We start from the raw sequence: 21213 nt of genomic DNA on the forward strand, positions 1-21213 counted from the left end.
TGGCCTTTTTCACTACCTTTTTTCAAATGCGACAGAACTCGTTGAAGTTATTACAATCCAATACGCTTCGCTTCTCCCTCAGGTTCAACGACAGTGACCATTTGAAGGATCCTGACCTGTACTCAGACAAGTCAGACCGGGAGGGAGAGCAGGACCACGAGGAGTCAGACCCGGAGGGCCTGGAGAAGAGCGAGGAGAGCGACAGCGACACATCAGAGCGCCAAGATGACTCGTACATCGACCTGGACCCCAACGAGCATCTGCGGGAGACCCCATACCTGGAACAGTCCCATGAGGAGCTGGGGGAGGTAATGAAGAAAGGCTTTTGATGACTACGTCAAATGGAGCCTTTTATTGATTTAATTGATCTCCACCCTCTGTAGCAAAACACACGCAGAGCTAATATATACATCTCTCGACCACAGCCAAATGGATAGAAGTTGTAATATGAAAAGAATAATATAGTAATATGGTGACTAATTATAATATAAACAAAATCCTTTTAATTGAGTGGTGAAATTACATTCCCTTTGTTACTTGATGCGTAGACACATGAAACCATATTATTACTATTCTGGTCAATACATGACGCATGGTGCATGGGCGAATTACCACTGGTCAGCCATAATATTATGACTCAGCGGTCAAATGCGTAACACTGATTATCTCACTACCATGGCACCTGTCAGTGGGTGGGATATATTAGGCAAGCAAGTGAACATGTTGTCCTCACTTTATGTGTCAGAAGCAGGAAAAATGTGGAAGGATTTGAGCGACTTTGACCAATTTTGATGGATAGACAAGTGGGTCTGTTTATTTAAAAACTAAAAACTGCAACTCTTGTATCAGTTATTGTGGTGGCACGTATCACAGTAACATGAATCGAACCTGTCATCGCTGTTATTCACTTCACCGGTTGAAAAGTCTGTAAATACATGTGACTTAAAAGAAATACATTGTCGACAGACGTTGTTAGATGTTGTTTTTATATGTGCTCTCTGTGAATGAGTCATTTTGTCTAACTGAACTGTTGTGTAGCCATGTTCTTTTCATTAAGCTTGAAAAGAAAGCTGTTTTCCCCTCATTTCAGAGAGTAATTCAGTCAGATGTCCACTACACTTTACTTAGCTTTGAAACTGGATAATTTCATCTTCAAGAAAAAGCAGATGAACTATAATTGCCGCACAAGGACAGGGTCTCATAGCGTTTCTTTTCATTATCTTTACTTTGATCAAAAACATCATCTAAGGGCTCGTTTTTAATAAAGTTTCCTGCATATTGAGGAGTAATTAGCATGTTCCTGTGCTGGGGCTATTCATGCTGCAGCATGTGCAGGCTTTGATCGCAGTCTGTATGGGTTGATGAGCGTGGGTGTCTTCAAGGGACTGCAGTGATACGACGACAAGTGTGAAACGGCAAACTGCATTTTCAGACCGATGAAATCGGAGTTTGATTGAGCTCATTAAATAAACACCAACTGACGCAGAGACAGATTCAAACACCGATTGCGCAAAACTGCCGCGCAGAACTTTTAAAACCTCGTGCCAGAAAATTTAAAACGTGCATTCTGTGTTAATGTGATATCAGGAAAAAAAAAACGTCTTTACAATCTGTGTCACCAGGCTGGAGAGGCTGCTCAGACAGAAACCGTATCAGAGGAGAACAAATCTCTGATCTGGACGCTGCTGAAGCAGGTCCGGCCTGGCATGGATCTCTCTAAGGTCGTGCTGCCCACCTTCATCCTCGAGCCAAGATCCTTCCTGGACAAGCTCTCCGACTACTATTACCACGCAGACTTCCTGTCAGAGTAAGAGATTCCCATTTTCTGCTCCCCCTACAGTGCTTTGTGTTATTTAAGAGAGCAATTTGACATTTGGGGAATGTGGTTACTCTTGCCAATAGTTAGATAGAGAGAGAGAGAATCAATACTAAATGTATCTATGCCAGCAGGCTGTTGGTGGAGTTTAGTTTAAATGGGGAAAGAGCTTGTCTGGCTCTGGTCTGAGTTCAAACGTTCATCTTTTTTTTCTTTCTTTTTTTTTTTTTAACTTTTTTCAGTTTCATTCAAAATCATACAGAGAATCATATTCAACATATCCCCTGTTTTACCAGTTTTTCAATACGATGTAGAATTGGGACATGATGACAATTATGACACAACAAAGGAGACGGCGACCATAATGACAGGAAGAAAAAATAACAAAATAAGATAAGAAAATATCAGATGAATAATACAGATCGGGTTCCTCAGTATAACAGTATATCAATGCCAGGGATCCACCTTCTAGTGAATAAATCTTTTTGAAGCCTCAGGGAGTGTGTTATTTGTTCCATTTCCTTTATTTTTTTCAGTCCACATATTGTATGTTGGAGTGTCCGGCTTCTCCACCTCACTGTAATGCGTTGAACTGCTGTTGAACCCTTTTGGTAATAAACCTAGGAAAGCCACCTTTGGGTCCATTGTAATATTTCCAGTGTTTCACATACTTCTTCCCAGAACATTGTTTTTGTTTTTAAAGTGACAACACACAAACTATTTCTTGATCTTCTTCTGGGTCCAGCTAAATATTCTATGTACATACATGAGGGAATGTCATCAAACTATTTTCTTAAATGTCATAGTATACCTCTTTATTCAACTGTAACATGCCATGGATTGTAATTGTCCTTCACAGAGCTGCAATTGAAGAGAATGCCTACAACCGCATGAAGAAGGTGGTGAAGTGGTACATCTCTGGATTTTACAAAAAGCCAAAGGTCAGTACAGATCGCTCCATGATAAATAGTTGCATTTTGTTTTAAATGAGTTGTACTAAGTTCTGGTTGTTTTGACTCCACAGGGGTTGAAGAAGCCTTACAACCCCATTATTGGAGAGACGTACCGCTGCATGTGGCTCCATCAGAAGACCAACAGCAAGACTTTCTACATCGCAGAGCAGGTAGAGACATCTGTACCACTTAGAACGGTCTGATTAGTTGAGAGCTTGTTCCACCTATAAAAAGTACATCTTGTTTTCTTTCTTTAGGTATCCCATCATCCTCCGGTGTCGGCCTTCTACGTCAGCAACAGGAAGGATGGATTCTGCGTCAGTGGCAGCATCCTCGCCAAGTCCAAGTTCTACGGTACAAACACAGAAAGAGAGCTGAATAAACATATAAACACACCCTGTGTATTATTTCTCCTAACTGCTAACACTGTTTCCATTTTAGGAAACTCCCTGTCTGCGATATTGGACGGGGAGGCGCGGCTCACTTTTCTCAACCGAGGCGAGGACTACGTGATGAACATGCCCTACGCTCACTGTAAAGGTCAGAGCGCATCCTGCTCTACTTCGCACCACGGATCACACTTCAGCAATGCTGTTATATAGCTGTAAACAATCAGGAACGTGTGAACTCTGCAGCGTCACAGTTCACACTTCCAGCTTGATCCACTGGATTACAGCAGAAATGTCTGCACCAGAGCAGCGGCGTTTCTGTTGATGCTCCAAAAATATTTGGGGTCTGATGAATGTATCTTTGCTTTTTTTTTTTTTCGTCCTGTAGGCATCCTGTATGGAACCATGACCCTGGAGCTAGGTGGCCAGGTCACTATAGCGTGTGAGAAAACAGGCTACAGTGCTCAGCTGGAGTTCAAACTGAAGGTACGTCAGTGTTTAAAGTGTAGAATAAGGTTAATCAGGAGTGGTAAATAACATTCCTTGTTTATTAGTAGAAGGCTAAGACCTGCATCATCTAAATGTTGTTACATACTCCACTAGAAGCAAGAAGTTTGTTTTCGTTCCTAGGGTGACAAAATGACGTTGTTTTGCTTTTGCTCCTTGTTTGGGAGTTCTAGCAGCTTATTCTCAACACATCAACCGTCATGTCTGGCAGTTATTCTGTGATTGTTCAGAAATTGGAGTTGGTGTGGTTAATGCAGACAAGCAGAAATGCTAACGCCCACTCTGTGAGCTCTCAGATGCTCCCACTGGAGTGTGACCACTCCAGTGGGTAGAGACCAGCATCAAAGACACCTGAAAATAATAAGAAGTCTGCCCCTCGTCCTCGGCCTCTAAGGACTTCCCCAGAGTCCGGCTCTCGAGCTTCTCGTGAAATAGAAAACATCCGGCCAAAACTAACTGTTAAACTTCTTGCTTCTCTCTGAATATGTAACCGCCTTAAAAAGGAGAGTCACTTCTTCAGATACTCACCAACTTTTGTGAATCTCTCACCCCCCCACCCACATCGACATCCCGACCATTCCACTCCTTTACCCTCCCAACCACAATTCACACCATCACCACCTGCATCACGCTAACCATGAACTAGCGGCAGGTACATCTAAGGCAAATCAATCTACGGTGGCTGAGAGGGCGACTTAAGAAAAGACACGCAAACTGAAAAGAAACACAAGAAAATTACAAAAACGTCTTCATCGGTTTGGCAACACGTGCTGCAAATACAACTCCAACGAATACAGAAATGGAAAGTGATACAATGCAGCACCAGCAAATACAGATGTATATCTAGGGGACCAAAGAAAGGCTCAGTATAAATGTTTAAACATCAATCTATCTTCAGATTATTTCACTTGACAGCCTAAGAAAGAGGAAAAAGACTTAAAATAATAATAAGTGCTAAAAAAAAAAACAAGGCTTTGAACAACTAGTTCATCAATTTTTCTGTCTTGTCGAAACTTCTGTTGTTGTCTCCACTTCTTGAGTTGTGCTTCTGTATTTGCTGGTGTCGTACCGTTCTGTACCCGGGTCAGCACACGTGTTGTCAGCTCGATGAAGACGTCCTCACGCCTTGTGGTTCGTCCGTTTGCGTGTGTTTTTGAGCTCTCTCAGCCACGTATACTATATTTCCATTCATTTCCATATAAATAACATTTGCAATTTTTAAAGTGTTGTGTTCCTATAGTACCAGTGGTACCACATTAAATGTAATCAGTTGCTTCATTTTGTATTGGTTTCAGAAGAAAAGATAAAAACATATATTTTTTAAACACACTACCGCAACACAAAACTGCATCAAGTAAACTGTGTCTATCCATATATGTCTCCTCCATTCCTTTAAACCCCTCACTCCTCTTCTTCTACGCATTTCTTTGTTTTTCTTTTGTCTTCCTACTCCTTTCCTGTCCTCTTCTCCTGTTTCCCACTCTGCCTTTTTTGTGTCCTTCCCTGCCTCTTCTCTGTGCTCCTCTCTTTCCTCCAGCCATTCCTGGGCAGCAGCGACATCGTCAATCAGATCTGTGGAAAGATCAAGCTGGGAAAGGAGGTGCTGGCGACGCTAGAAGGACACTGGGTAAGACGCACGCAGAGGAAAAACATAAAGAAAGGAAAATGACGAAAATGAGATGATCTCTGTGATTGGTTCTGTGAGAGATGATTCATTGTCGCTCTGTGTCGCATCTCGCGCTATTTTTAGATCGGTTGAAAGAGCTTTTTAACTCTCTCCCTCGCAGGATAGTGAAATCTTCATCAATGACAAGAAGACAGGGACAGTGGACACCTTCTGGAACCCCACGCCAGACCTCAGGCAGAGCCGACTCATCCGCTGCACCGTCCCACCAGAGGAGCAGGGGGAGTATGAGTCAGAAAGGTGACTTTTATCTTAAATCTTTATGGGCCACGCATCTACTTCTGAGATATTTACATTTAGACTCCATCCCGTTTCTTTTCTTCTTTTCCCTATTAACCCACCAGACTGTGGCAACACGTGACACGAGCCATCACCAACAAGGACCAGACCGAGGCCACCAACGAGAAGTTCCTCCTGGAGGAGGCTCAGAGGAAGTCGGCCCGTGAGAGGAAAGTCAAATGCGAGGAGTGGATCCCCGCCCTGTTCGAGCAGGACCCTGTCACTGGAGAGTGGCATTACAGATATGCCGAGTGAGTGGCTCCCATAGTCCCCACCTGTCAGCTGCAAATGGAACTACTGAAAAATAATTCCTGCCCGTGTACTGCAGCATACTGCGTATAAATACACGTCTATAGAGTCTGACTATTAATAATATATATCAGCCATTAGTTGTGAAACATGAACGCATCTATGAGAGTGCTCATCCACTAATCTAGTCTAAATGGGACTTACGGACCCAGAGAGTCTATGACTGTGGTGGGAGGTGATTCATGAGTATGAGGTACCAGTGCTATTACTGCATCCATTTGTCTCCGTATGCCTGAGGCATGCTCGTTCAATGGGCGATGGACTCAACCTAGCTTGTACCTTGTGTCCACTCCTGTTTGTGATTTACATCGACAGGAAATCAAGGTGTATCTGTGCTCGTTGACTGAGGGTGGTGACACAAAAAATGAGCTGTCTTTGCAGTGTGTTGAGCTTTACTTTTGTTTGGGTGTGGTTCATAAAAAGGAGCCAGTTGAGGTGGTTTGTGGACTTGATTAAGAAGCCCAGTAGCTGCTTCCCTTTGGTGTAAGGTATACTAGATATATTTCTATAGAGGTGGGTTGTGTTTTTCATTTTAAAAGGAAGCCTTTTAGCATCCTCAGGTGGACAAACAGACACTGCTTTTTAAATTACTGCAAACATGCACTGATTAGCTGAAACATAATAACCACCCGCCCAATATGCTGGTAGTCATTTTCTCTGACCTACCAAGACCCAGACTCCACCACTAAAAGCCTGTCTACTCTAAAAGACAAACACACCCCCACTACTTTGACCCACTACAGTCATTTCCGCTGCAGCAGTGAAAAATACATAACATTTAGTACAGAAAATATAGTGACTCCTGCAGTAAGTGATGGTAACTGTAAAGTGAAACAGTGGAGTTAATGTTGAAATTTACCGTTGATGTCACTTCAGGAGTAAAAATTTCTCTCTTACAGGAGGTTTTAAATACAATTCTCCAACCTCGTCTCTCTTATTTGATTATCTGGTGTAGCAGGGCACCATCTAGTGGTGTCTCCATATAACTGCAGAAGTGTTGTTTTTCTTTTGTATATCGTCCAGTTTATCAGATAAGACGACAGACCCAAAGAGACAGAGTGTCAAACATAAGCTCCTATTCACCTGTGTTAGTATTCTCAGTATTGTTTAGTCACAACAGATATTTATAATCTTTCAACCTCCTATACCTCCTCATCTCTTCTTCTCCGCAGCACAAGGCCATGGGATCCGCTCAATGATCTGATCCAGTTTGAGAAAGATGGCTGTATCCAGACCAAGGTCCGACACCGCACCCCTATGGTACGTTCTGGCAGTCTTATTAGTCTGAGTAACCAGGGGCCGCGGAGAGACAATTGCAAGTGCCAGGTATGTTGTACCAATTGAAATAAAACCCGCCATTTACAAAAAAAAAAAAAAAAAAAAAAAAAAAAACGCATCTCGCCGCCTAAGCCATCCTCCACACAGCACACCACGGTGCACCGTCTTCATTGTCGCTTCTTCTCTTTGTGTCGTCACCACTGTGCTGCTGCCTGCCACCGCCGTCATCGCCTCAACTCCTTTTGTGTCTTTACGTCTCGTTGTCCCTTCTTTTGTTTAACCTTCCATGCTCTGGCTGTTCTCACTGTATGTGAAGGAACGTCATGCCGAGCTGCATGATGCAAGAGTAAAAGAAGCTGATACATCTTTTCTATCTTTTTGTGTTGTTTTTTTTTGTTTGTTTTTTACATTAACATTGTCAAGAATAATAAAAACAAGCACGTCTAGCAGAACGTGTCAAAGGTTTTCCACTTTAACTGAATCATCTCTGATGTCAGCAAGGAGAAGTGGAATATGTGACTAGGAATAAAAGTGAAAACAGAAATATATTAAAACTTCAGTTTAAAGTAACTGCAATCCTTATAAATACGGACTCAAATCACTGTGTGCAATGTGCCTCAATCTGCATTTCCTCTCAGGTCTGCAGGCGGTTTTAGTGTCATTAAGCTAATTGTTTCGGTTTCTAAGCACACAAGCTTTATTGTTTTGGTTAATCAAGTTCCAATGATTAACTTCTAAAAAAAAAAAAACAGTCACAGCCACCACCAGGCACAAGAAGACCATCAAAGTAAGCAACCTGCAAGTAAACATGTGGAATATTTGGAAATTATAAAGTCAGATATGTTTCGAAATTGGTGGAGACCAAAACCGAAGTAAAAGAAGCAAAGAAAATGTGATTTAAAATGCAGTTATAATATATCCGATAAAATACATTTCAAATACCCATGAATAAAAAGATTTCATTGAAGTTCCTGTCACGCTGCCATCCACAGCTGGTTGCCTTAGAGTGGCCCCCACGCTATCTTCACCCATTTTGTTCGTTTCATTGTATTTACTCATGGATTTTTACTGACCTGCTGGTAGTTAGTGTTATGTGCAGAAGCTAAGGGCTCCTGTAGGTCAGTAAATGCAATGTTTGCCCTCTTTTCATTTTCATGTTCCAATTAGCCACCTGCCAAGTGCCTCTGAAGTTCGTCCTCGGTCGATTTCCATCTGTGCTCTCAGGCTCTGATTTAGCTCCTGACCAGTGTTGGGCACCAGCACTGACACTGTCTCCAGTTACGTCAGTCACATCAGAGACTGCTAATTGGTTGCTGTGTAAGCAGCATTTAAATCTAAACAAACTTAAGTGCTGCTTTTTTCTGATAAATCAAAATCCTTAACATCCTTAATATTATGACATTCTGGCTTTTGTCAGGTTAACTACTCACCCAAAACCTTTTTCACCCGATGACACTCTAGTGTGAGTGTTTTCATTTCTTGGCAAGTGTGCTACTGGTTTATTTACACAGACATGACTTACCATTGTGTCAGCATGCCTCCATTAGCCGCCATTACTGCGCCAATTCCGACTAGCATGGTTTGTGTATGTGTGAAGATGGGGTTTGTTTCTTTTGTTTTTTTGTTTGTTCTCTTTATCTTCTCTCTCTTTATGGTTTTCAATCTTGCATCCTAAGATACGTGTTTGCACTGAATACATTTTTATTTGATTCCACTTGCCGTGTGTGGCCCGTTGGGTTAACCTGTTCCTGTTTGTGTGTGCTTCTGTGTGGATCTGTGCACGTGTGAATAGGTAACGGTGCCAAAGAGGAAACACAAGAGCGACAAGCCCAAGAGCCCAGAGAGCGGCTGCTCTTCCCCCGAACCCGACCGCCAAGACTCATCCGGCAGCGAACGTGAGCTTTGTACAAATGCACAAAACACACGAGAATAACACGGGAAACATGACAACACTGTTGCAGGGGCTTTGGTATAAATGTCTTAGAAACCAAAACATAGCTAGGATTATTTGGGTACATGTGTAACACAAAATCAAGTCCTGAAAATTATCGGTTATTGATAAAGTTATTGGTAGCCTAGACAGCTATTAAACATTCACTTTCAAACCACATTCAGGGCAGTTTTTACTAAGTTGTCCAAATTGGACATACCATTGAAGATGCCAGCTGTTAAACTGTATGATTTAAGTAGTGATGAGTATCATTAAGGTTTCATCCATACTGGTGCCAAACCGGAAACGGTGCCGAACTAGTGCTTAAAAATATTGAAAACATACAAACTTTGTCCAAAAACGGTGCCTTTTTATTTTTAAGGAATTTTGTGCACGCTGAACAGAATATTAATTTAAATAATATAAATACAGCTAAGACTAAGAAACAAATGAACCAATATAAAATAAAATTCACATCAAACTGTCATAATTGTCATGATAAAAACAGTGGCGTGTGGTCTGGCAGGCTATCAAAGGCAGTACCTTTCTTGGCTTTTAAAAAAAAAAATGCTATACGCCCTCAGATGTTTAATCAAATTGGAGGCGCTACCTCCCTAGCACAGCATTTCCTTAGAGCACTTGTTGCAGGTTGCCGATGGAGAGTCTGCATCTTTTGAGATGAAGTACAGCCAAACCTTTGACCATTTTCACCGGCACATATGTGGCATAGTCACAGCTCCGCAGTCGATCGCGACCGATACAGGTGAAAAACTGGCGTGACATCACCTGTAGCGTCGGCACAGCAGCAGAGCTAAATGGCGATGATTAAAAATTCAGGGGCACCGAAATGACGCCCTGAAATCTGCATTGCTTTTCGGTCCAGTTACTACCCTTTCTGTTCTGTTTCCAAATCACCTATTACAGCTATACCTTCTGTTACTTATCAAATTGATATATTTGACATAATCACTTTAATATATCAGCTATAGTCAATGTATCTTCTACTCCTAGAAAAGTTTGGAATTCAATTCTTAAAAACACCATAAAGGTCATTTACAATTACATTTACTAATTTTATTTATTTTCGAGCAGCATTTATCATATACAGATTTTTGATAGCACCTCAAATGAAGTCATTACAGAGAACAATCTACAAACCCTGCTCGATGTTCTTTGTTGCAGGACACAAAAGTAAGCATAATAGTCGGCTGAGGAAAAAAGGAGCGGACCTCAGTGAGCTTCAAAGTGCCATTGAATCTATTAAGCGGACGCAGGAGGACATTAACAGGTGAGAAGGGTGTTGATCACAGTGTAGCACGAGTGCGACATGGCGGCGTAACCTTTGGTGCTCACGCAGAACCTTTGTGCGTCCGTAGGAGCATCAGCGTGCTGCGGAGCCGCGCGGCGGGCCGGGTGGAGGGCGGCTCCTTCCTCCAGCAGCGCGACTACGTGGTCATCGCTCTCCTCATCCTGCTTCAGGTCCTGATCAACTACGTCTTCAAGTAGCAGCCATAGCCCACAGAGACAGTGATGCCCTCACACACACACAAACACAAACACACACACTCCTTCGGAATACCTGGCATCACAGTGGGGGACTTAGACACTTTAACCACAGCCTCCTCCAGCTCTCTTCTTCCCCGTCTTCGTTAAACCCGATCACTTGTGTCCAGAAAAGCAGACGCTTCCACACACAAAGAGACTTTTAAAAAAAGAAACTATTTATTTTTAACCAGTCCATTCCAAAATCTCTGTAGATGTTCCACAAATTTCAAAGTGGAGAGGAGCAGCGACGAGGAGAATTTGTCGGGAGTTTAGACTTTGTTGTGATGAAGTCTCGACTGCCACTCTGGAAATTATAATTTGCCTTGACGCGAGAGGCGAAGACAGCAGCCATTTTAGCTGTTTGTGTGCGTGTTCTTTTTGTTTTGTTTTTTCTGTCTCGGTGGAGTGAAACTACTTCCACTGACTAACATTTCACCTCAAACGACAGGGAACCTTTTAACACAGAAACAAGGACCACAACTCAGATTGTACCACAAACAAAAAAAAATGTCCATTTAATTTTAGTGTGTTTTTTTTTTTTTAACTGTTTTGTTTCCTTGCTTGGCGTGTCCTTTGTGAGTAGAGGTCTGCTTGGAACAACAAAGAAAAAAAAAAAACGACGATAAGGGAGAGAAAAACAAAGTGGTCCAATCTACGTGACTTTTATTTTTTTATTATCAGATGCTTTCGGGATTCCACGCGCGGAAATGGACGACGAGGACAGACGACGCAAATGACATTGTCAAAGGAATAGAAGCTATAATTTCCGTTGTATAATAAAACTACACCTTTTGCATACAAATTCAGTGTTACAAAAAAAAAAAGGTCTGACGCAATGTCATTGTATACTGTAGGTAGCATGTACAGACAGGAGTGTGATTAGGACTTTAGCCCTATGTACAGTATTTTGTTTTTAAGGCACAAATGCACTGGAAATGTTCTTTATACAGTCATCGGTTTTGCACTTACGTGGGTGCTCTCGTCAACAGAGAGACAAAAGTAGTCAATTTTGTCATGAACCACAGTGACCACTGCCCTACATTTCAGGTAAAGGAATGTCTAGAACTAATCTTGAGACGTTGGTTTTAGAGCGGTTAGTCGTGGATTCAGAAAAGCTAGGTGATGTACCAAAATGAACCTTAAAGGACTAGGATACAACTTCATCTGCTTTTTGCCAAGCGTTATTAGATGAGAAGATTAGGGAAAACGGTGAGTTAGCCTGGCTCTGTCCAATGGCAACAACATCTGCACACCAGCACTGTGAAAGCTCACTAATCATATTTATAATGTGCACGAAAAAGCAGCGCGAATACACATTTTAGAGCGTAACAGCTTTGAGGTGTTTGTATCTTCTCATCTAATACATAGGAAGAAAGCAAATGTGCGTTTTTCCCCAAGTTGAAGTATAAAGAAAAACTAAAGGTTTATATACTAGCTGGTGAGCAGAAAGGAGTCCAAACATGTAAACGCAGACTCCAGACCAAACACTCCTCTTAGCAACGTTGGTTTTAGAGCATCCGTCATCTCTTCCAGTGCTTTTGAGCCTCACATGTTAACCAGGAATACTAGAATAGACACTTTAGTGAATCTACTAGTGAGAGGAGGAAATAGACTCCTGGACGTTTTCTGTCTCCATAGTGAACCATTCCAAATGTACGCAAGTACCAGCCAAACTCAGTGTGTAGAGTAGAAGTCCCGTTCACTGTGTAAATACCCGATGTGGGGGGAGGGGAGGGAGGGGGAAGGGGCAACGGTTCCTCGCTCGCGAGTAGCACATGCCGCGTCCACACCAAGGTTCGCAACGCAGACCCTCTGCTCTGTGCACAAACCACTCTCGTCAACCTTGTGTGTCTTTCTGTCCTCTGTAGCCACACACGGACATGGGCATTAGTGGGGCACTCGATCAGATTCCCATCCCGAACGGCCTCGGCGTGTTGCCGCACGGAGCGGAAAATATCGATTTTCGTTTGGTTTTCTTGACGTTTTGTTTGGCGTACGTCGCGGTTCCAATCTGCCGCCTTCACCTTTGGTCACGTCGAAGTTTTCTCTCAAGTAGTTTGGCAGCGCGAGCTCAGATTATATCACCTTCTCCGAAGATACGTGGAGAGATTTCCACAGAGCTCCGCGGAGAAGTGCAAGTACAAATACAATCATAGGAGAAGCCGCCCCGAAAAAAAAAAAAAAAAAGCTAATCTGATCTCCCCTCTGCATACCTCCAGATTTAGAAACAGACCATAAGGACTGTGATCGTGGCCGGCTTGGAAGGATTAGTCTGGGGGTTGTTTTTAACCAAAGATGAAGGCAGTGTATCAGAACCGACTCTTTAACAAGATGTCCTCCTGACTCAGAATAATGATGCGACTAATTCAGGCCATTCGGAAAGCTCCAGACCACTTACGCGCCCTATCTGAGCATCGATTTTGTGTATCTCTTCGCCTGTCATGATGTTAGCCTTGTCGACGTTTACATATCCTATTGCCTCCGCCGTCAGCAGACTGTTAAGCGATGAAAGCTCTGAAAGGCCAACGCAGGTATAAGGAAAGGCTGGTGGCATTGGCGGGAGCCAGTGGTGCCACCCGCGGCGAGTTACCCGGCTGGCCTGGTACGTGTGCATCCTCATTGCCTCAATCGCTCATTTTAAATAGAGAATCCAGTGTTAGAATGTGAAGAAATAAGTATATACCAGTGCCTTCTAGAGTTGGACAGGGAAGGGGGTAGATGGGGAGGAGAGGGAGTTTGGGGGAGGGGATGGGAGGTCAGTAGGGTGTGGAGCATACAGACAGAGGCGGAGTCAGAGTGTTGGGCTGAGGTGATGCTGAAGGGAACGGTCCGGTGGTGGGTCTTGGACCTGGACTTGGGACTCTGGCTGCAGCTGTAGTCGGTGTAGTGTCTCAGAGCGGACGTGCCATACGAAGCAAAATGAGTCCGACTCCAGCTCCACAGGTCACCACCCGCACCCGGCTCCTGCCTCCCCTCCCGAAGTGTCGCCATAGTAACGCAGCCGTAGGTTTCCGGATGCTGATTCCTGCCACAAGAGAAAGAGAGGGGGAGCGAGAGAGACCTCTCCTCTCCTTCGTCGCCCTCGTCTCTTTCCCTCTCTCGCTCTCTCACACACCAAATTCAGAGGGAAACACACGTCTCTGCTGTCTGTTGTTGTTGCTGTGTCTGTAAAATAATACATTTTATTTATTCCTCTTTTGTATGTGGGTTGATGTTTCTATTTTTTTTTCTTTGCTCGTAGCTATAGGTCAACGTTCTTTTTTTTGTTTTGTTTTTTTTGAAAAATGATTTTAAATTCACACAATTTGACACCACACACAATCAAATGTCCTCAACTTGTGCACACTGTCAATGTCAACTCTGCCCACCTTTTCCATTCACAAACCCCTTTCATTTCCAAGTACCTGAGTACATACTGTTATCTCCTTGGCAACTGTAACTTCCTGGAACATAACACAGAATAAAAACAAATAACGTGCTGGGCTCTTTTTGTTTGCACTTAGTGTGAAGACGCATTCTCATCCAGCAGCTGGATGTGTCACTTATTATGCATGCTGTACTAGATCAAATCATGGACAGGGACCATTTAACAAAAATACAATATATGGGAATAAAGGACAATGTCTAAATGGAGGAAATTAGATCCAGTAGAAGAGGATCAATTCAAACCTGTTGTGAACGACATGGAGACAATTGTTTCAGCATTGTTTACTTGGCTCTAACAAATATAAAAGATTTTATCATTTTCTACATTGTACATTAATACTGATGACATCAGAGCTATGAGGAAGATAGATAGATAGATAGATAGATAGATAGATAGATAGATAGATAGATAGATAGATAGATAGATAGATAGATAGATGTTTCATTTGCCATAAGTGATTATTTTCCAGATGTTTCCTTCTTAGAAAACAGTTGGTTCAGAGTAAAATATCTCATCCACCATTAGATGGGGCCGTAGAGCCTTCCTCCAGCTCCGCATAAATTGTTTTAAAATTACTGAACCCCCACCCCCACTAATCCCCAGCTATTCTAGCATGCAGAGGTTAACAACTGTGACTCCACTGCAGCAGCGAGGTACGACAGGCCTTTGTGAGAAAAGATGTTTTACTTACAATTTACAGATCAGGACAATCGTTAACATGATTATAAAATAAAATGGACGCTTAGTTACTTTTTATTTTCATTTTATTGGCTTGTTTCATGAATTTGACCCACATATCCACTGATACAGACGAGGCATGAGGAGAGAGCTGAACTGTATTGGCCATAAGGTTACTGGCTGTCTTATTTATGCTTTTTATTAATGCACAATCATCCCTTTGCCACCAATCAGCTTTCTCTCTCTTTTTTCGACAAATCTTTCTAAGAAAGTCATTAGAGGTGGTTATTGAAGTTCATTGTACGGATCCAACATCCATCACATGTTGCCACAAATCTTAAAAAGAGAAGACCAACTACTGGCAAAGACATAATCTATGATCTATGATATAATATATATCTATGATGTAATATAGTATGTACAAAACATTGCCTTAAGACTTAAAGAATTAGCAGGAATCATACCTGATAGCAATTTATCCGCACAGTTGCTTGATTCCACCGGCCAGGCCACCTGCCCTTGCTCTCATTTCCTCAGCCAAGGGCGGTGACAAAGGCTGATAGAGCAAAACAGTCCTTCCTGTCCATCTCGGATAACAACCAAACATTTGATATCAATCCCCACCCTGACCCCTCTCTACCTTTGCCTCCCTAGCTCCTATGCACGGTTTGGAATAGGGACAAAGAATGAAGACAGAGCGAAACACAACAGCAAAGTCTAAAAAGGAGATTGGGTGAAGTATTGGGGTGGAATAATGAACTGGTGAAAGGTAGAGGGTTAATTGAGTTTACAGCTCTCCACTACAATCAAGGGACTTCCTCTGTTTACTGGATGAGGCTAAAGTGGCTAAATAAGCTTTCTGCCCTGGGTAGTAGAGTTTGTCATTGTGTGCATGTATGAGATGAAGAAAGAGTGAGTTCCAAGTAATTTCAAAGCTAATGTGTGTGATTCATGGGAGAGATGATCAGCGGGGTGGCATTTTTCCCACCATCATTGGGACATGGACTGAAGTACGGGTAGAGTCTCTCAGTGAAGTTACAGCCAGTGAAGGAGAAGATGAGAGATGCAGCATCTACATCGTAAAAGAACACCAGACCTTCGTTGTAGTCCACGAACACCCCCACCTTCCGAGGCTGCGACTTCAGAGACAGGCAGACAGAGGGACCAGCGAGAGCTCTGTAATCATCTCCGTTCCTTAACCATATCGCCCAGTATCCGTTATCGGGGCACACTGTGTTTTCAGCCTTTCTGTTGACAGACTCTCTGACCACTCCTAAATCCCATTTGGTTTTACCTCCAACCTGGACCTCATAGTAAAATCTCCCTGAAGAGAAACCCTGCTTTCCTAAGACTGCACAAGTGGAAAATCTCTTTGGCTGGTCTGGGAGAATCCTCTTGACGTCACCGCAGGTTACTGTTTTCCCACCACCGGAAATGGTGAGGTAAGGATTCGCAGTATCGTCATCCAGAGTCACATCCACTGCATACCGCCGCACCCGCTTCAGTTCAGCATCAGCACACATCCTCTTCATCTCTTTGCGGAGCTTCTCCTCCAGCTGAGCCACAGCTCTCCACAAAATCCCGTCACATGATGAGTGGACTTTGACCTTGGTCCAATCCTTGGTCAGTGCGGTCAGTAAAGAGTAGCTCTGGAGGAAGCGGAGGTGGTCTTCAGTGTCCAAGAGCTGCTCCACGTCAGAGCTTCTCTTCATCAGCTCAGAGATTTCCTCTTCCAGCTCTTTGATGAAGCCTTCAGCCTGTCTCTCTGTTGCTTTCTGCTTCTCTTCAATGGTGTCAATGAGCTGAGCCAGACCTCTTTCTACAGACTGGACCAGAGCAGTGAACACCTGCACACCGGCTGCTGTCTCTCTGTCTGCATCTTCCTTACTCAGCTTCACCGACTCTTTGATCTGCTCAACCTTCAGTCGTCTCTCCGGGATCATCTGCTGAACTTTAACTTTTGTCGCCAGTTCAGCCTTCGTTGCTTTGCATTCTTCTTCCAGACTAACTGTGTGATGACTTTTGTGATCTGTCTCAGCACAGGTCCAACAAACACACGTCTGGTCAGTCTTACAGAACAGCTCCAGAGGTCTGTCATGCTTCTTACACATCCTGTCCTCCAGGTTCTCCACCGGATCGATCAGCTTGTGTCTTTTCAGGCCTGTGATTCTGTGATGAGGCTCCAGGTGAGTCTCACAGTAGGAGGTCAGACACATCAGACAGGACTTGAGAGCCTTCAGTTTGGTCTCAGTGCAGACGTCACACAGAACCTCTCCTTGTTGCTCTGAGCTGCCACTGGCTTTACATTGATATGAATTTTTGAACTGAACAGCCATCTCTGATATAAAGGTGTTGATATGTAACTCAGGCCGACTGCAAAAATCTTTTTTACACACTGGACATTGGTTGCGGACGTTGCTACCCCAGTGTTCAGTGATGCAGTTCTTGCAGAAGTTGTGTCCACATGATATGGTGACTGGATCAGTGAACACATCCAGACAGATGGGACACAGAAACTGATCTTCAGATAGGAGGCTGCTGGCTGTAGCCATGTTTATACACTAGAAACAAAAGTGAAAGTATAAAATAACAGCATGAATGCTAAATAATTACATGTATTCATTAAATATTTAAAATGTTTGATTCATTTTGAATTATTTATGCATTCAGTCAGAAGGTTGAAATGTTAATTGCAGAACTGCCGCAGCGGACAGTAACTTCCTTTCTACAAACAAATAAATTAATTTGTTATCGGTTATCAGTTGAAACAACTGACTTAAATAGGTCTCTTTACTTACCTGTGTTTGTCAGCAGATTAGACAGATATATTTGTTTTCCCGCAGTCTCTGTTGAGTCCGTTTTAATAGTTTCTTCACAAAGTAACAGGGAATCCAGATCGTCTGACTGTACTTTGCGTTTTCCCTTGAAGCAAGTGAAGTTCAAACATCCTGTCTAACCTGTAGAACTCCGCCTCTTACAAAAGAGAAACTGGTTCTTTTATATACTTTTTTTTTTATATAAATAGAACCGAAACAAAACATGGTCAGATGTCCTCAGTTATATGAGTGTAAAAACCTTCTTACATCCAAGTTTTAAATATCACTAAAATCCACTACATTGAATCTGGCTACACCAAGCTAGCTAGGAAGAGCTACCAACCCTTGCACAGAGCTTGCTGCATCATACAGATCTGTTGGTCCACGGTTTATTCAATCTAGATGATCGTGTCATTGTAAAAAAGACTTGTTTATCTGAATGTTCAGATGAGAAAGTAACCTGGGTGTGCCCTCTGGAATGTGTTGTTTGCTTACTTTCGTCACATCAGTTTCTCTCCTTGTCAGTTACCAAGTAAGACAGACCTTTTTCACCAATTAACGTGCTAAATCTGCTGAAAGCCTGTCTGAGTAGTGACTATGGGCCTGGACATACCAAAAAAAAAACTAGGGTCATAGATGCTTATTGACTCCCAACATTGGCAATTAGCCGACTGTAGCCTGGTACATCGTGGCCCTCAGACGGATTGACACATTCTTCACCGTGCTGCTCTTGCTTTCTAGTAGAATGATGCTAACATCTCACTACACCTTCCTTCATCTCATCTGTATTTTGTTCACTTGAGGCTCTGACATTTCAGTGAGGCTCAGCAGTGTATTTGGCTGCCAAAGCCACCTCCTCCCGTGTCCAATCTCAAGAGACACAGCCACACTGCAGCACTCAGCTTTCCAGCCAGCTTCTCATTGTTAATTTATGGAAAACAGGCAGAGGCCTCTCGTTTATAGGGGCTCAAATAAAACTAATGCTAACACAGATACATAGTTCCACATATAAAGCTCATCTTAACCCAACTCCTTGTTGATGTTGATGATAGGTAGATAACTCCTACTGTATGCCACTTTCTAAAAGAGGGTTGGTACCAGGGATATCTCGGTGAAAATGAGACAGAAGAACCACTATGTCTGGTAATGAAAACATTGGGCATTTATGAATCTACGTTATTGTCTGTAGCGATGTTCATGTGGAGCATCATCAATCACTGCCCAAGTACTGTTCCAAATCAAAGATCGCATCTGACCAAGTACAGTCCAAACACCCAAATTATACAGGATGTATCAGGAGTTAACTGGTGTGGACTTGGTACAGCTAGGTACCGAAAAAATTAAGTTTCCTCCTTAGCCACACCCACTCACTTGCTCTCTCTGCTGCCAGGTACACATTATTTACTGCAACCTTCTGTCCTTTCCCGTGTATGCCCAGCGGTGGATTTTGCCACAAATCATGATATCAGTCTGGTAACACATCATTTGGATTCATTATGGGGTGTTTAAACCGATAAAAAGAAAATAAATACTTCTACACGCAGGTTAGATAGTCTTACAACTAATCGGAGTGATTTTGGTGTGAACAAATTAAGTACCCTGCTGCTCCAATTCCAAAAACATTGTCCTGTGACTTCCCATGATCCAGATTCCACAATTCATGATCAACCTTGCCAAATCCTATGTTTGCATACTTGTTTCCGATACATGTTGTAACCAGCTGGTGGCCGGGCTTATCCCCTTATGATTTTGTTGGGGAGTGCCGACCTTATTGGCATATGGCGCATTACTTTTGGAGGTGGTCTTTCCTCATATTTTGTAGGTCTCTCGAGACATTGGGTACATTGTGTCCAGAAACAATGGAATGGTGGATTTTGCACAATACGTATACCCTTTACTGAAATGGTTCTAAGCGTTTCTAGCTTTCACACATGTGCAGCCCCCACAACCAAACATTCAAAGAAGTGACTGAGAGTTTCTCAGTGCAGCATCTTCTTAAGACCAGTTTTCAGAGTAAAAGTATTTCACAGTATTTCAACATACGTGTTCTACTGGGATCAGGCTCCTTGGTTGTCCAGCCTCACGGGAGCAGGAAGGTAGGACCTGCGGTAACTCTCCTGAAGAGGTCAACTGCTGAAGGCGCTGCCCAGTGCTGTTATATCACCACAAAGGGGGTGGCACTGGTTTTTCTTTGGGGATGACTGCTTTGCTTCCATCCTGCAATCACCCACCACCTCCACAAGCTCTAGATGGCAGCCCAGAACAGAGTCATCCTTCTTCACCAGTCTGTTTAGTAGAAGTTTGGGCTACAGGAAGCAGCAGATGCACTGATGCAACAATTCAGTGACCACATCCACTACAGCAGCCAAGCAGCACAGAACAGAAAAGCGCTTATTGAAGAATGCTGCTTTTAACTGTTATACCTGTTAAAATGTTGATGAGGATTCTATAAAAGATGTTATCACCCATTAAAATGAGCTTAGACATCGGCTAGTGTCAGGGATTATATAGTCCCTTTAAGAACAGAGATAGCAGTGTTGATGTTCAAGAGTTTCTGGGATCCAAAGCATCAGACAGTGTCAGACTCTTTATTGTCCTAAGAATATTGCAGAGTGTGTAGGGCGAGCAAACATTCAACCAGATGAAGACTTTCTCACAAGCATACCCAATTTGTTTGGCCTTTTCTGCTTACACTGCCCACACTGCATTACACAGACGGAGACCGGAGTTAACCCTGCCTTCAGTCAGTATTTATTGGCATAGGTTTTCTCTGTGTGTCCCGAATATCAGTCAAGCCTGTCAAGAATGTTCCTTCAAGCATTTCTAGAAATAAACAGGACACATTGTTCGGAAAGGTTACGGAAAATCCAATATATATTTGGATATTAGGTGTCTGAGGTCATTAACTCTTTGATGTCCTCACATTTCTCTTGATTTACAATAATTATTATGAGTATCTACTATCATATTTTGGGCATCCTTTCAACCCCCTCATCTCCCTGACACTCCCTCTAATCACTGTCTCTCTCCTCTTCATCCAAATATTAAATTTGGTTCATCCTATTGCCGAATGGGTGGGATGTCACTGTTGCTAGGATACATCATCCATCCGAGTAGCTGGCTTTCCTTCAAGGCTACAGAGGAATGAGGGAGGGCATAAGGAGGAATGGAGAGAGGGAAATAAAGCGGGAAGAACTACAAGAAACGGAGACGTAAATAAGAATATAAAAACGAATGTGAAGGAGAAGGGATTAGGGAGGACCTCAAAAAGGGAATGTGAAAGTGAGGGTATAAAGGAAAATGAGGAATTGAGAAAAAGTCAGTAAAATGAGGCAGGAAGGATGGGTACTAAAGGAACAGAGGGAGTTCAGGGGGGAAAGGAAGGGCAGTAACAGTAAATGAAAAAGGAAACACCTCCTGTTTTCTTTATCCGTATGTAATCTGCCTTCCTCTCTGAGCAGTCAACATTCTTGTCTTTGGGCCTCTGCGTAGACTCCGCCCCCTTGGCATTGTCCTGGCAACGAGCCGTCAGACTGATGTTGCTGGGCGTCACACAACTGTAATACTTTGCATCAGTAAACACTGTGTCATACTCTACGAAA

The 21213-nt window shown here is 42.9% G+C and overlaps 2 protein-coding genes across 17 annotated transcripts in view; one reads left to right on the plus strand and one right to left on the minus strand.

Moving 5' to 3' along the window:
• The window catches only part of osbpl8 (oxysterol binding protein-like 8), an 89254-nt gene extending 75085 nt beyond the window's left edge, over positions 1-14169 (plus strand). For 12 of the 16 annotated variants that reach the window (XM_047574812.1, XM_047574815.1, XM_047574820.1 and 9 more), the window contains 15 exons: positions 83-308; positions 1623-1807; positions 2676-2757; positions 2841-2939; positions 3027-3123; positions 3211-3309; positions 3547-3644; positions 4312-4317; positions 5203-5292; positions 5453-5589; positions 5694-5879; positions 7110-7263; positions 9008-9110; positions 10328-10433; positions 10522-14169. In XM_047574812.1, the coding sequence (XP_047430768.1) occupies positions 83-308; positions 1623-1807; positions 2676-2757; positions 2841-2939; positions 3027-3123; positions 3211-3309; positions 3547-3644; positions 4312-4317; positions 5203-5292; positions 5453-5589; positions 5694-5879; positions 7110-7263; positions 9008-9110; positions 10328-10433; positions 10522-10651 (1798 nt within the window). In that variant the 3' untranslated portion in view covers positions 10652-14169. The remainder of the gene's footprint in view (positions 1-82; positions 309-1622; positions 1808-2675; positions 2758-2840; positions 2940-3026; positions 3124-3210; positions 3310-3546; positions 3645-4311; positions 4318-5202; positions 5293-5452; positions 5590-5693; positions 5880-7109; positions 7264-9007; positions 9111-10327; positions 10434-10521) is intronic. The other 4 variants (XM_047574818.1, XM_047574828.1, XM_047574817.1 and 1 more) reach the window with 3 other exon arrangements.
• Positions 11289-17347, minus strand: LOC124999782 (nuclear factor 7, brain-like). The gene has a single exon (XM_047574829.1). It carries the CDS (start codon positions 17345-17347, stop codon positions 15731-15733), a length of 1617 nt encoding a protein of 538 aa, XP_047430785.1. The 3' UTR covers positions 11289-15730.
• Positions 17348-21213: the final 3866 nt, after the last annotated feature.

The sequence above is a fragment of the Mugil cephalus genome, chromosome 22, assembly GCF_022458985.1.
Source record: "Mugil cephalus isolate CIBA_MC_2020 chromosome 22, CIBA_Mcephalus_1.1, whole genome shotgun sequence".
Taxonomy (NCBI): Eukaryota; Metazoa; Chordata; class Actinopteri; order Mugiliformes; family Mugilidae; genus Mugil; species Mugil cephalus.